The sequence below is a fragment of the Oenanthe melanoleuca genome, chromosome 4 (genome assembly GCF_029582105.1).
Source record: "Oenanthe melanoleuca isolate GR-GAL-2019-014 chromosome 4, OMel1.0, whole genome shotgun sequence".
Taxonomy (NCBI): Eukaryota; Metazoa; Chordata; class Aves; order Passeriformes; family Muscicapidae; genus Oenanthe; species Oenanthe melanoleuca.
The window spans coordinates 26,759,243-26,773,288 of NC_079337.1; the positions used below are offsets into that span (position 1 = coordinate 26,759,243).

A 14,046-nucleotide genomic window follows, 5' to 3' on the forward strand; every position below is an offset into this window, starting at 1 on the left:
TTATCTATTCATCTTTTTTTACATGAAAAAGTATGGAGGCTTTACAAACACCTCTGTGAGGTCAGACATCTCATCTATGACAAGGACATAGGAACACCTGTAACAAGTTGAGTCAGAGTAGTTTAAGATAATATCTCAAGCAAAGCTTTCCGGAGCAATGTAATCTAATTTGCTCTACACCGCAACACAGGTGGAGTGGTCGATTCAGGTGTCTCTGCACAGAGTGGAAGTGTGTCATAAGTTACCAACTACTTCTTGCCATTTCCTGGCTCTCCCTCAAGGAACACTCAGTAGCTACTTCGATCAGCTCTGCCTCCACAAGTGCTTATCTTACTTATATGTCAAAGCAGCTTGTATTTTTATGATTAACAGCTTGCTAACTGACAAACCCACTCTGCTGTCTTAAACTATGACCACTGACTGCTTCCCAACCCAAGGGAGATCCCTTTGCCTTCAGGATTGAAGCTGTTTACTCCAGAAATTTTCAAGAGTACAGTTATTTATGCTAGCCTTCACAAAGTGACTAGATTTCCAACAGCTATTACTAGTGATATCAAAGGCATGCTTAGACCAAAACTGCTTTCCCCCAACAGCTTTTTGCCATTACTACACACAAGCAGAAAGAAAACAAGCTGTATCACTGATGCTTTAACAAGTCACCTCTAAATCAGGTTTCTCCAAGCCTGAGCTTTGGTGAGACCAAGAACACTCCACTCTGTGATACCAGTTCCATAACTTCCAAAAGCCACTCCTGGAAGCTTTCCCTTCTTGCTACAGAAATGGGCATTAAGTCACAGTTCAGCAGTTATTATTAGTATTCTCTATATCCCTGGGTAAAACCCTAGAAAGAGAACACCTGTAAAGCTAAAGGAATGTGTTGCACAAGAACATGAGAGGCTAACTACATGATCAAAATAAGTTTAACTTCCCATTAAATGGGTAGGGAACTGGACAACCTTATGACTGTGGCCTTATTATGAAAAAATTATTGTATTATGAAGAAATTGAGTAGGACTCAGTTTATTTTTCCAGGTCCATCCACCTAGTCACTTCTAAAAGAGGTGCTATTATTAATGATCTACCAGCAAGGATGAGGTCTAAAAACATATGAACCAAGCTGTCAGCAGGAAATACATACATATCCTTTCAAAGGTTGTTTCAGAAGGGAAAAAGCAAGTCTGTTCCCAAGCTGACTCCAGGAAAAAAGCTGGGATTTCAGACAAGCACTCACAGGATTCCTCCCCATCCAGGTATATTAATTGTAGAAAAGTCACAGAAAATCAATCTTGGTATGTGAGTGCTCTGCACGGAGCATGACACACAGCCTACTTCAAACACAATGGAGCAATACAGGCACTTCAACTCACAAACCACATAGTGATGCACAGGATATATCTTGGGCTGAGAGTCACACCATGTCACAGACAAATTAAACCTAAACCATGATACCTCATCACATAGACTAAAATAATCCAACTATTTAAAAAGTCATAGGACTCCCAACAGGAAAAAAAAATCTACCTCTCACACACAGAATAACCAAATCATTTGGTTATGCTGGAAAAAAGGTATTTTAACAACCATGTATCAACAACACCATCAAACTCAGAATTGTTGGGCCAGTTTACAAGAACAAAAAACAATGGCTTGACAATTCTTTTCAGTTACTGAGGGGCATATAGTACAGTAACGGTGTTCTCATTTTGGTAAAATAAACAATGACAGTTAATATCTGTCTCAAGGAAAAGAAGTAACACATCTTTAGATAAAAGGAATGCAGTCGAAAGACAAGTGAGTGAAATAGTTTATCTCATTCAACCTAGTTTGAAGAAGCAAATCATTAAGCAGAATACAGAACATTCCAGTGAAGAGGGTGCAAAGTACAAGAGAAAACAAATTACTTCTAAGACAAGTTAACAGTCCAATATTTTAATAAACTCCTTAGCACAGGTTGATCCTCAAATAACACTTAAAAATTGAGTTTTGTTCAAACAGTTGCTGAGCTACAAACTGCAAGAAGAGTATCATATGAAGAGGGTAAATGTGTAACTCTTCCCTAGGTATCTGCTTCTGGCCACCAGTATGGCTAGAAAGCCAAACATACCTTTGTCCAGGCTTAGCATAGTTGCTTTTTAAATTTTTTTTTGCAAGCTGGTTTTTATTGAAGTAAACTGAATGTAAAAGCTATGTATACATGAATACTTCCACTTAATTTCTTTTCTTGGTACATGTTTTAAAGTTATTCAATCACTTTCAAGTCTTTAGAACCTGCTTTTTGGGTGCTGCTGGACAATATCCAAAGCCTGAACTGGTATCAGAGACCAAAATATTCTGCAATCCCTGCAGCAGTTGAGACAGTACTCAGTTTTCACCTTTCCAAGCAAGGAGGATGAAAGGAAAATTATGCTTTGCTCAACCTCTTCCTGTTTGCAAGAGAGGTCTCCATAACTGTGATATTGCCTCAGTATTAATTTCTTCTTTATTAATAGCTAACCAAAGCAGGTCAGATTTATTCAGCTACTTGAGAGTTCAACACAGAGCCAAATTCCCCTTTATTATTCCCCTTTATTTAGTTCAACTGGCAGTTCAGGCATTCCAAACAGAGAAAATTGGATAAAACTCTTGCTCGAATTGGATGCGGTCATGCACAATTTATCTGGAAGTTAATAATGGACAGGTGACTCCAACTTACAGAAACCGATTCAGACCTAACCCCAGCTTTTAAAATAACTCATAACGGATTTCAGCTCTTGTCTTACCTCCAGCTTACATATATGCCAAGGATTCTGAGTGCTCTCAGAAGTCCCTCTTTTTATAGTCCTGCCATGAGAAAGGCTGTAAAGGTGCTTTTCAAATTAGAAACCTTACAAGGCTTACAGAAACCCAAACTTAGTACTTTTTACAAGGAACTATAACTGGGGAAGTTATACATCCCTATTACAGTAAAAGAACTTAACAGCCTGGCATTGCTGCCAAGATAGACATCTGAAAAAGCAGACCGAGTTGGGGAGAAGTTGAGTACCCTGTGGGAGGAGGAAGGAAAAAAAAAATAAAATACAGTCCCAAAAAAGGGAAATGAAGAAGAAATTAGAAGAAAAATTCCTCTTTCACAAATCCCAACAACAGAAGTGAAACCCTATTCATCTAAGAGTTTAGCTTCAAGAAGTTTGAAAAAAACAGTTTAAAACGTGACAACCTGCACTCACATCCACCCATTCCCCTACTGAAGACCACACAATTCACTCCTAGGTATAGCTCATACACATGGGCTATTATCCAAAACACAGCTTCCTATACACAGCAGATTGCCATGCTATGAGCAAACAAGTTTTATTTTACCTTTGGCCCACAAAGGAGATCAAATCAACACACTGCATCGCTGACAGGTATACACTGCTTAAGATCAGCTGCATTCACACAACATGCTTGCTTAAAGGCCTTTCTAAAATGCAGCATCTCAAGATCTTTGTAGTATGAAATCTGCCTAATGCTCTTGCATGTCTAATCCACTGGCACCAGACGTGCAGCAATTTGAAATAAAATAGGTATGGTATCTAAGGAAAGTCTTTAAATCTAGAAAAATAGATATGGGAATTTGCTAGGTACAAGAACTTCATCTGCTATTTTGTTCATGCTACAACGAATCACCTTCCACTGCTATTACAGTAACATCTTAATGACATTATCAACTTTCAAAACCTTATCCCATCAAGTAAGTTTCGTCCTTTTCTTCATCCAATTCCACTTCTTCTCCAAACCAGCTTTAGCACTACAGTCTGTACAGTCACTGAAGTTACATGAGATCTGAGTTTTAGGGGAAGCTGCAAGATCTGACTTTAAGTCTGAATTCAAAATTAGCAGAGCAGACTCAAGCCTTCCAAAACATTAAGAATTCCATAAGCACATATGCAGTTGGTACCAGCATTATCTTCCAGGGTTCATCAAAATTAAGTCCATCTCCATATCCCAGACGTTTGCTGTGTTTTAGACTCCACTTGCTTAAGCCCCGTTTCAGTGGTAGAGCTTAAGGATCAGAGAAGAGAAGGAAATAACTCAGGACCAAAAGTTCCCTTAGGGGCACTGTTCCAAGGGGCAAATGCCTCTTGTACTTTGAAAATTAAAACAAACCCATATAATCTCAGGGTGTGCTGTCTAACTGATAAATTGTACAGCACTATTCAGAGTGCCAGACAACATTGCGCTGTAAAATGTTCACCTTGCTACTGATTTCAACAGTGATTTAGAGCCATTTGCCAGCACTGAAACACTGACCGCTCAATACAAACTTGTTAATTATCTTAATTTATATGTACCAATGCACCACAAAGCTCAAACAAGATCTGTGCGCTTCACTACGTAAGGTCCAGTTCTGTAACACTGCGGCACACCTCAGAGAGCTCTCAGACTGACCACAGACCTAACAACTGTACAAGCCCTGAGTTAAGAGTAATGACTTAAAAGACCTTCTTTTTACTTTTATCATTAATTGTGTGTGCCTTGTGCCCCCAGTGAAGAATGTACCTTGTAAGAAATACTCTTTTTATGAACTACAATAATCTGTTACAGCTCTACCTGCCAAAAGGTAATATTTACTTCCAGTTAGTCTACATTGTTGGACCTTATTACTAAATTGCTTTTATAACATTAGTTCTGATCACAATGACATCTCTTCTCTGCAAAGAGGTGTATTCTTTCCTGGACACATCTGTAACTTCAGCTGTTCCACTTGAGCCCTTTCCCCAGCCTACTCAGACCACAAGAGATGCAGACATCAACCAGCAACCATGCCGAAATGAAAGAAGTTACAAAGTACAAGGCATCAAAACTGATTCCCATTAAGTGCACGTGCATCACAGGAGTCCCTGAGCTGTTAAACACACGTGAAACCCTTCCTTCAAGTCAACTCTGTTCTGAATTTCAGTTTTTTGCTTCTTAAGTCCACTGCACAATTTTGCAGCAGCCCACAGACATCAAACACAGAGATCGCTGTCCATACTTTCAGATCTTACAGTCTGTTTACGCTTCCAGGATCTCTTCTCCCACTCGTCTCACCCAGATGGAGGGGATTTAACAGCCATCTCCCAATAGCCGGTACCGAAATGCCGCCGGGGAAGAGAGTGTGTTCACACTCTTCCTCCCAGCTTAGGCTTGCCCATTCCCGAATTACCGAGGTGCTGGAGGCCCCCCGCCCGAAGATATTTCAGGGGAACCCTCCCTGCTCGCTGCCACTGCCCTGGCCGGGCATGAGAGGCCCCGGTACCCACCGGCGGCGAAGTGGAGCGGCGTGGACTTGCGCCCCGCCATGTCCTTGGCGTTCACGTTGCCCGTGTCCACCAGGCGCTTCACGCGCGTCACGTCCCCATTCCTGCAGGCCTCCAGCAGCTCGCGGAACGCCCCGCTCGCTGCGCCCGGGCCGGCCGCTTCGGGACTCTCCGCCGCCGGGCTCGACGCCGCCGACGACAATGCGGACGAGGAAGACGAGGAAGAGCCGCTGGAGCTGCTGCCCGAGCCCGGCGGCGGGGCCGGTGCAGCAGCGCCCGAACCCTCCGCGCACTCCGAGGCCGAGGGTCGGTCCGCGTCGGGGGGCGCCTCGCCCTCGGCGCCGGCCCGGCTGTGGCGGTGCTCGGCCGGTGCCAGACTGGGGCTGCGCGGCGGCGAGGCGGCGGCGGGCGGCGGGGAGGCCGGGCCGGGAGGCGGGTGGTGGTGGTGATGGTGGTGCTGGGAGCGACGCGGCGGCACCGCCGCCATCTTTGCACCGCTCCGCCCCTCCCGGCTCTGTCACTGCGGCAACGGCACCGCCCCGCCGCCTCTTCCGCCCGCCCACCAACAGCGAGCGCCGCGCACGGACGTGACGCCCGCACGGGGCCCGCAGGGTGCAGCTGCACTGGCACCGGCACCGCCCCGGGCGGGGCGCGCCTGCCCCCTGCTGGCCGCGGCGGGCGGGGCGGGGCAGGATAGGCGAGGGGGCGAGGTGGTGGCTCGGAGCCACGGCAGGGGCCACGGCAGGGGCCGGGGGCGGGGCCGGGGGCGGGGCCGGGGGCGGGGCCGGGGGCGGGGGCGAGCCCGAGTGGGGCGGCGGAGCCCTGGGTGGGGCCGACGCTGCCCGGGAACTGCGTACGCGCCGCGGCTGCCATTGCCGGGAGAGGGGCGGGACGGCAACACCTCAGGCGTGACCTGGAAGGGGAGGGTGAGGGGCGGTGTTCCAATGCGGACCCCGCGATGGGGACAAGGCCGCCTTAATTCCGTCTCTATGGCACAATCCGACTGCGACAGCAGAATCTGGGCAGGTACTCCTTCATAGCCGCCGTTCGTGTCAGAATTCCAGAAGGTCCTTGCATGCTAATTGCAACACCCCATTGTCGGATCCAAGCTTTGCGAGATATTTAAGAGGCATCGGTATGAACTTGTTCAGCTCACCGCCGGCTTTCCATAGTTTATGTTTCACCATCCAAGTGCTTTTATGGCATCAATGACAAACCAATCACATTCCTTTACTCCTCACCCCAGAGGTAGATGGGTTACCCCCATGGGTAGCCAGCGCTTGGCCTGGCGCTCACCTCCCTTTCTCGGGAGGCGATCCAGCCGGCAGCGTGGCTTCATAGAATCACAGAATCGTAGAATGTTATGGGCTTGGACTGCACGTTAAAAATCATTAATCCAGACATCCGCTGCCATAGGCAGGGAGCACCTCCCTCTAGAACAGGACCTTCAAGGCTTTATCCTACCTGGCTTTGAACAGTACTTCATTCTGCTACAGGTCCTTTCCTAATGCCAGGAAATGAAGGAGTGAGACCAGGAGAGAAAGCTGATGGAGAAACCTAAGTGGAGCCTGGCAGTTCTTTAAAAGTTTATTAGCTAAGATGAAAGGCTCCTCCTCATTCCAGGGAGGAAAGTAGCGCTGGCGTAGAGCCCATTGGCCAGAGCAAGGCGATCACTAAAAAGCCACATGAAGCAAATTGCAGAGAGGCAAAGTGGGGAACACTCAATCTGCTCAAAAACAACTGAGTGTGGAGAGGTGGAAGAGAAAGCTAGGGGCAGCGAGGCAGAAGGTGGCTACCATTACTAAAAGGTAAGAAAGGGAAATCTAGGGATATCAGTGACCAAAACATGGCCTTAAGGCACTCTGTAGCATAAGCGGATCTGAACAACGTGGGCATAGGCAGAAGCATTTAAATAAGGATTTTGGTTTGGATTTGTGTCCAAGTTTAGGACAAAACTGGGGGAAAACCTCCAAAGGAGCCCCCCAAAATAAACCCCCCCTCACAATTCCTCCCCCCCACTGGGCTCGGAGAGAATTTTACTCGGGGGGAAAAGTGGAAAAAACTTGTTTATTAACAAACACAAGAAAAACACTTCCCAGCAACAGGAAAGTACAATCCCAGATGACAAAAGAACTGTTTTCACCGAAGTGAGAGACGGTCGCTGCTGGGAAGGGCGAGAAGCTTCTTGGGCAGGCTCCGGAGGCAGTCTCTGATGCTCAGGTCCCGTCCGGAGCCGGTACAGATCTTGGAGCTGAAGGAGAGAAAGGGGGAGGGGAAGGCAGCAGCAGCCAGGGCAGAGCCGGGGCAGCAGCAGCAGCAGCGGGGCAGAAGCAATAGGGCAAAAGCAGCGGGGCAGAAGCAGCGGCCGGGGTAGCTAGCGCAGCAAGCAGCAGCAGCAGCCGGGGCAGCAGGGCAAGCCAAGCAAGCACAGCCCCGGGGCACCACCCCCCCCGGGGGGGGAGAAAGGGCACCGGCGGCAGCTCCATGCAGACAGCGAGGTGTGGGAGCGGGAGAGGAGCAGACAAAACACCAATCCAGGACAATTTGGAAAGCAGAAGAAAGCTGATGTCACAGTTCTCCTGGCTTTCTGATATCTAGGGAGGATATAAATACCAATTATGATTTAAGTCAGAAAGCTCCAATAGCTTAACTTTAATCTGTGAGAAAAGGGAGATTACATTGACAGGAAATATATCAACACCAACAGATTCTGGAAAATCCTCAGTACCCCTGGTGGGGCAGCAGTGACACGTCAGGGAATGGGGAGAGTGATGAGGAATTTCTGTTAAAAATAGTGAATACGGCTAAGGCCAGCCAGCCTCAGCAAATACATCTGCCTTAGCTGTTTGCTAGCAAAAGGGCTTCAGGAAGTGTTTGCATAGCACCATGTGATGTGCTGAAGAAGCACTGACCAGGTCTAGCTCCCAGCACAGAAAATCAGAAAATAGGAATTCAGAAGAAATTAGAATCTGGTCTAGTGCTACTAAGTACCTTCCTGCTGGTAGTGAGAGGGGAGGCATGAAATCAGTCCCCATAACTAGTGGAGAATTAAATAAAGATCTATTTGTATATGCCCAGCTCAGTTCTTGTTCATGCCATGATTTAGAAGGCATGGGCCTTGACCAGACACTAAGAGAACTCAGCAAGACCTCCCAGCTGCTTCACAGCTGGCTTTCATCTCAAAATTCCAGAAGGACTTTGCAAGCTAATTGCAACATTCCCCTTTGTCAGAATCAAGCTTTGTAAGATATTTAAGAGGCCAGAGCATCAATATGCACTTGTTCAGCTCACCACTGGCTTCTCACAATTTATATGCCATCCTCCAATTGCTTTTGTAGCATCAGTGGCAAAAAAAAAAAATCATATTCCTTTGCTCTCTCTGTATTTCCCATAAACCAAGGCTATAGATAGCATCACTTTTATGAAATGTTTTGGTATGCAAACATTTGTTCTACTTTCTGAAAGAATTTTAAAAATACAAGTAATATTTTTTAAAATTGGGCCTTAATGGTGGCCTTAAAATTTAATTGTTGGTTGTTGGATTGAGTAAGGAATACTATACTTTCGGTCAACCGTCATGAGAAGGCCAGGAAGGTACTGGTGGATGAAAAACTGGATATGAGCCAGCAATGTGCACTCACAGCCTAGAAAGCCAGTTGTGTACTGCGCTGTATAAAATGAAGCATGGCTACCAGGTCAAGGGAGATTCTCCCCCTCTAATCCTCTCCTGTGAAACACGACCTGGAGTACTATATCCAGCTCTGAGGTCCTCTAGACCTGTTGAACCGGGTCCAGACAAGGGCTACAAAGATGATCAAAGGGCTGAAGCACCTCTCCTATTAAGACAGACTGAGAGAGCTGGGTTGTTCAGTCTGGAGATGAGAAGCCTCCAGGGAGGCCTCACTGCATCCTTTCAGTACTTAAAGCAGGCTTATAAGAAAAAGGGGAGAAAGATTTTTACACAGGCAGGTAGTGACAGAACAAGGAGGGAACAGTTTTAAACAAAAAGAGGAGAGATTTAGGTTAGATGGTAGGAAGAAATTCTTTACCATGAAGATGGTGAGGCACTGTAACAGGTTGCTCAGAGGAGTTATAGATGCCCCTCCTCCAGAACTGTTCAAGGCCAGGTGAGATGGGGCTTTGAGCAACCTGATCTAGGTTGAAGATGTCCCTGCCCAAGGCAAGGGGGTTGGATTTGATCATGTTTAAAGGTTCTCTCCAACACAAATCTTCCTATGAGTCTATGAAAGGAATTACTGTGCCTAGGAAGAAATAAGCAAAGCAATTAGGATTCACAGTATGAGACCTACCTATGGGGAAATGGGGCCTGGTCATAGGTTACATAGGGGCTGATGTGAAGCTGTTCTGAGGATGCAACTCCTCTTCAGACTCCCACATTTGGGTAGGGGTCCTATCCTATTGAATTCCCAAACTTCCTCTTAGTCTTCCTGCCCCACATGTACAGTCCCACTGCTCCCCTACAGAGGCCTGAGGCAAACAGCAGTGCTGTTCACCCCAGCTCTTCTCTTTCTCCTGCCCAAAGCATTTCCAGGATCTCTTCAAGAGCTGCCATCACCATTTGTATATGGCTTGGTAAGCCTTGAGGTAGATTCATAGCACTCCTCCAGAAATGGTGGGTAAAATAGTGTGGAGAATGCGGTTCTGCGCAAAATCACAGGATTTCTACTTAAGGTTGAGGAGGAACATGTGAAGGATCTTTGAAAGCAGTCAGTCAACCCATTGCTTGTCCCCAGACAACCACCAAGCCTTTGGAAACAGGACTTCTTGAATTGGTGCCAAAGCAGGACCCTGGGGTTTTTAACTACTGAGCTGTGTGTCTGGTGGTGCAGAGGGTACGCAGTCTCCCAAGGCCCTGCCAGCCTCATTTCCTACTGGTGCCAGAGCCTGTGAGCTTTGCACTGGCCCACAGCACACCTTGCATCTGCTTGCCACAGCAGCTTGGTGCTTCTGTTGAGCTGATTTAAGTTCATGTCCTGTCACAAGCAGCTGGTTGCATTTGCAACTCTTATCCTGCAAGGGCCAGAGTCAGGCTCTAAAATACTGTTAGATTACTCAGGGCCTTTTGCCTGACCCAGGAGAAAGGGGCTTTACATAGAAATCTTATTAATGTTTCAGGTGAAGGCCTCAGTAAAGTGAAAGCAGTTCAGATTTCATCTGAATCATTAAATTCCATCAATAGGACATTGCAGGACTACTATTTAAAATTAATAACTGCAAATGCAATTCTGACATATAATGGAACCCACTGAAATGGGATTGATTTTTTTTTTTTTTTTTTTTTTTTTTTTTATTAAAAAACCCCAGCTTTTCTGGCAATTTTACAGCCACCTGGCTGTAAGTCTCAACTGATCCTGAGCTGCAAGAGAGGGGTTTGGTGTGGTTTCTGAATATTTTTAACCTCCAAAAATTAGGAAATTACTCCAAAACCAGCATCCAGCATGCTAATGCTCATGTTTAATGGACCTCCAGAAAACTGATGAGTAAATTGAGAGGAAATGAGGAAGTCATGTTTGGACAAGTATGTCTTTTCTGCCTAAGAAGATGGGAAGATAAGGGATCATCTGGGTCCATACCAAAAGCCACATTTTCTGAGAGATAAAATCTTTCTTTTCCCCAGGAACTACCTATCTCATTCCCTACCGGCAGCTTTAACTGTGGTGAATGTGTTGAAAAAGCCAAGAGAAACCATCCCTAGCTGACACCATCACACATTTGCAGGTATAGTGGGATAAAGTGTGAAGTTCATAGGAAAGCACCAGAGCTTCCTCTTTGGACAACCCTCAAACAGTACTGGGGATGTCTTTGGGTCAGCCTGCTGTTCATAACTTCATCATTTCTTCTGCCTTAGCTTCATTCATCACCTACAGGAGCTTATCAAAGTTTGAATAGTGCTGCATGACTTCTCCCTCTCTTTACTACGATGGAATCGGATCCTGCTGCTTTGCATATTTTGATAGGAAGGTTGACAATCAAAACTTTCCCTGCTTAGTGAAAAAACTTACCCTGTCCTTGCACGCTGCCAAAAAGATACGTTTAATACAGGCTATGACCTCTAATAGCAGGCAGATGGAGATAAGCATTTCTCTCTGTGCTGGTTGCACATGAAATGGAGGATGGGTGGATTCGCCTCAGGGAAAGCACCACAAGGCCGGGGAACAGGCTTCCAGCCCCTGGGGAGGTGAGGTGGCTCTGCCAGGGCCCTGGCCCCGACCCCGGTGGGGGAGCCCGGCCCGGCACCCGGGCCCGGTTTGGTGGTGGGGCCTGACCTGGCCGCATGGTCCCGGCCCCCAGCCCCCCCGACTGCATAGCTCCAGGCAGCCCCGGCCTTGGCCAGGTGGCCCCCAGCACCAGCTGCATGGCTCCGGCCCTGCTGCCTCGGCTCGGCTCCGCTCGGCTCCAGCTGCCCATGTGGCTTCTTCACGATCTGGATACAATTTTAACTTCTTAATGCCTGGATAAGATTCTCGATCTCTTGAGCTCCCCTGAATGAGAAGAAATGAAGCATGGAGACTACAGAGGTCAGCAGAATGAAGATAAACGTCCTGGTGGGAAGAGATTGAAAAGATGCAACTGATAAGTAGCTGAAAACCCTTTTTGTGGGCTAAGGGGATTGTGACTACACTAAAATTCCTTTAAACTGTGAAATATACTTGGGGAGGTTTGGATGCTTGAGTAGAGGACTTTTTGCCTTGGGGAAATGGACCTCTCTCTGTTTTGGGACTGGAATATGAACAGACACATTTGATAGAGAAGGAGATGAAGAGAATTTTGTTTTTCAGCAGCCTGCCTTTAAAAGTGGTACCCCAATTGTGGAACATAACCCATAGCACAGCTCTGGAAGGACTGTGAAAAAAATGGGAGGAGAGTCATAATCTGCAATTTTTCCCAGGCGGATGTAGATTGTGAAGGTGAAGACACCTCCTAAGCCACAACTAAAAAAAGGGACTTTTCTCTCCTAAGTAAACTGGAATGACTATTTGGGTGGATAACTGACTGAAGTGTTTTCTGTATGATGCTGTTGAGGAATGTGGAATGAAGGGAGGAGGGAATAATCTAGGAATCTTATTCTGAATTTTTTTGTGTGTGTGGTATTAATAAATTTCTTATTATACCTTATTAAGTTTTGAGCCTGCCTTGTGTCTACTCCCCAAATCCTATGTCTAAAAGAAATTAAATATATTAAAATTGGCAAAACCCAAGTCACACCGTGACACTCTCCCTGGTGTTTTTCACCTGGCTGAGCCTAGCAGCTGCTTGAAGTATTCCCAGTGGAGGAGCTCCTCCAGTTTTCCCATGAGAAACAAGAGGATAATGCAGTGGCAGCCTTTTGAGTTACACTTGCTGTAGGTCATATAGCAACTGGAAGCCTGTTCTGGCCTCTGGATCTAAACTGGATCTGCAGTGGCCACAGGAATCATAGGGTTGGTGACCCTCAATAATGATGTGCTTTTGCTGTCCTTTACCTGCACAAGGCATTGGAAAGAAGAAAATTTGCTGCAAATTTGAAGCCAGGGTCAATTTTCCCTGCAGAGATCTTTTGTTACTGGAAACAGCATTTTGATTTAAAAATGTGATTTTGATAGCAACAGGTTGGGTGGTTTTGCATGTAGAGGGCTGGTAATGAAACCATCAACATGGTTTCATTTCAACAAGAGCTATTGGGCGAGAAGGTGGGAGAAGAAAATTACTCTTTCCCTGGCAGGAATTGAGTGTGCCGCTTTAGAAATAGGGAAGGGGAGTGCTCCTTTTGGAGTACAGAGGAGGGCTATTTCCCACGTGATCTTCAGAAAAGCAAAACTGGGTTAGCCTGAATAAAAGAGGTACTGACCCACTGCAGGGATGCTCTGAAAATAAATGAGTACAAGCTTGAAAACTAGTTCTGGATGGGCACAATTTAGCAAGAAGCCATGAAATATTTCTGTTTCCCAGGGCTAGGATCTGGAAGAATTTTATCCTCAAGTTTAGACTCTCAGCAGAGCCTCATGGATTGAGAGTATCCCTGCATACCTGTTCTCCAGCAGAACTCGAGCAATGGCCCTAGAGCCAAAACATGAGCCCAGCCTCCAAGACTGCCTCTGCTGGCTTTGGGTAGCTCCTGAATTCTATTTGGAGATGAGTTTTACCTTCACACAGCCACACTTTCTTTCAGCATGGACTTTCCTCCCTGTCCATTGTGTCCTTGATCTGGCTTTACCAGCCAACACAGGAAGATTTTTCCTACACAGGGTGATGTCATTCTCAGGCATTTAGCAAAAACCTGGTGAAGGTTTCCTAGAACTCAGAGGGCCTGAAAAATTATTTTATCCCTGCTTGTCTGCTAATGATGAGAAAGACAGAAACTGAATCTGAGCTTTTGCAATCTTGTAGTTTTAGTAATTTGTAAATTTAATAATTTAGTACAGCGACTATGGCTCCACACGAAGTTGCTTCTCCTCTCCAGGCACAGTTAGGTGCACAGGGTCACCCAAAAGGAAAGGTGTCATTCTTGTGAGGGCTTTCCACAATAAGGAAGACAATAAAGGCTGTGAACCTGGTTGCCCTGCTACTTTTCATTTCAAATCCATTTTCTTTTCTTTTCATGGGTCTGAAGTAATAGCTTATAGCATGCTTTAATGGTAGCTGTTACAATAAGGTGAAAAGTTGCTTCCACGGTGAAAGGAAGCATGAAAGCCCCCAAGGCATGCTGGAGTGTCCAGTGCTGAACAGAGACAATGACGTTTTAAAATCTGAACTTCTGGCCAAGGTGCATCGCTAACATCTGTAA

At 46.1% G+C, this 14,046-nt stretch overlaps 1 protein-coding gene across 1 annotated transcript in view; it reads right to left on the reverse strand.

Moving 5' to 3' along the window:
- The window catches only part of TNKS (tankyrase), a 145,271-nt gene extending 139,478 nt beyond the window's left edge, over positions 1-5,793 (reverse strand). Inside the window, exon 1 of the mRNA XM_056489026.1 lies at positions 5,265-5,793. Coding sequence (XP_056345001.1) covers positions 5,265-5,748 — 484 coding nt within the window. The 5' untranslated portion in view covers positions 5,749-5,793. The remainder of the gene's footprint in view (positions 1-5,264) is intronic.
- Positions 5,794-14,046: the final 8,253 nt, after the last annotated feature.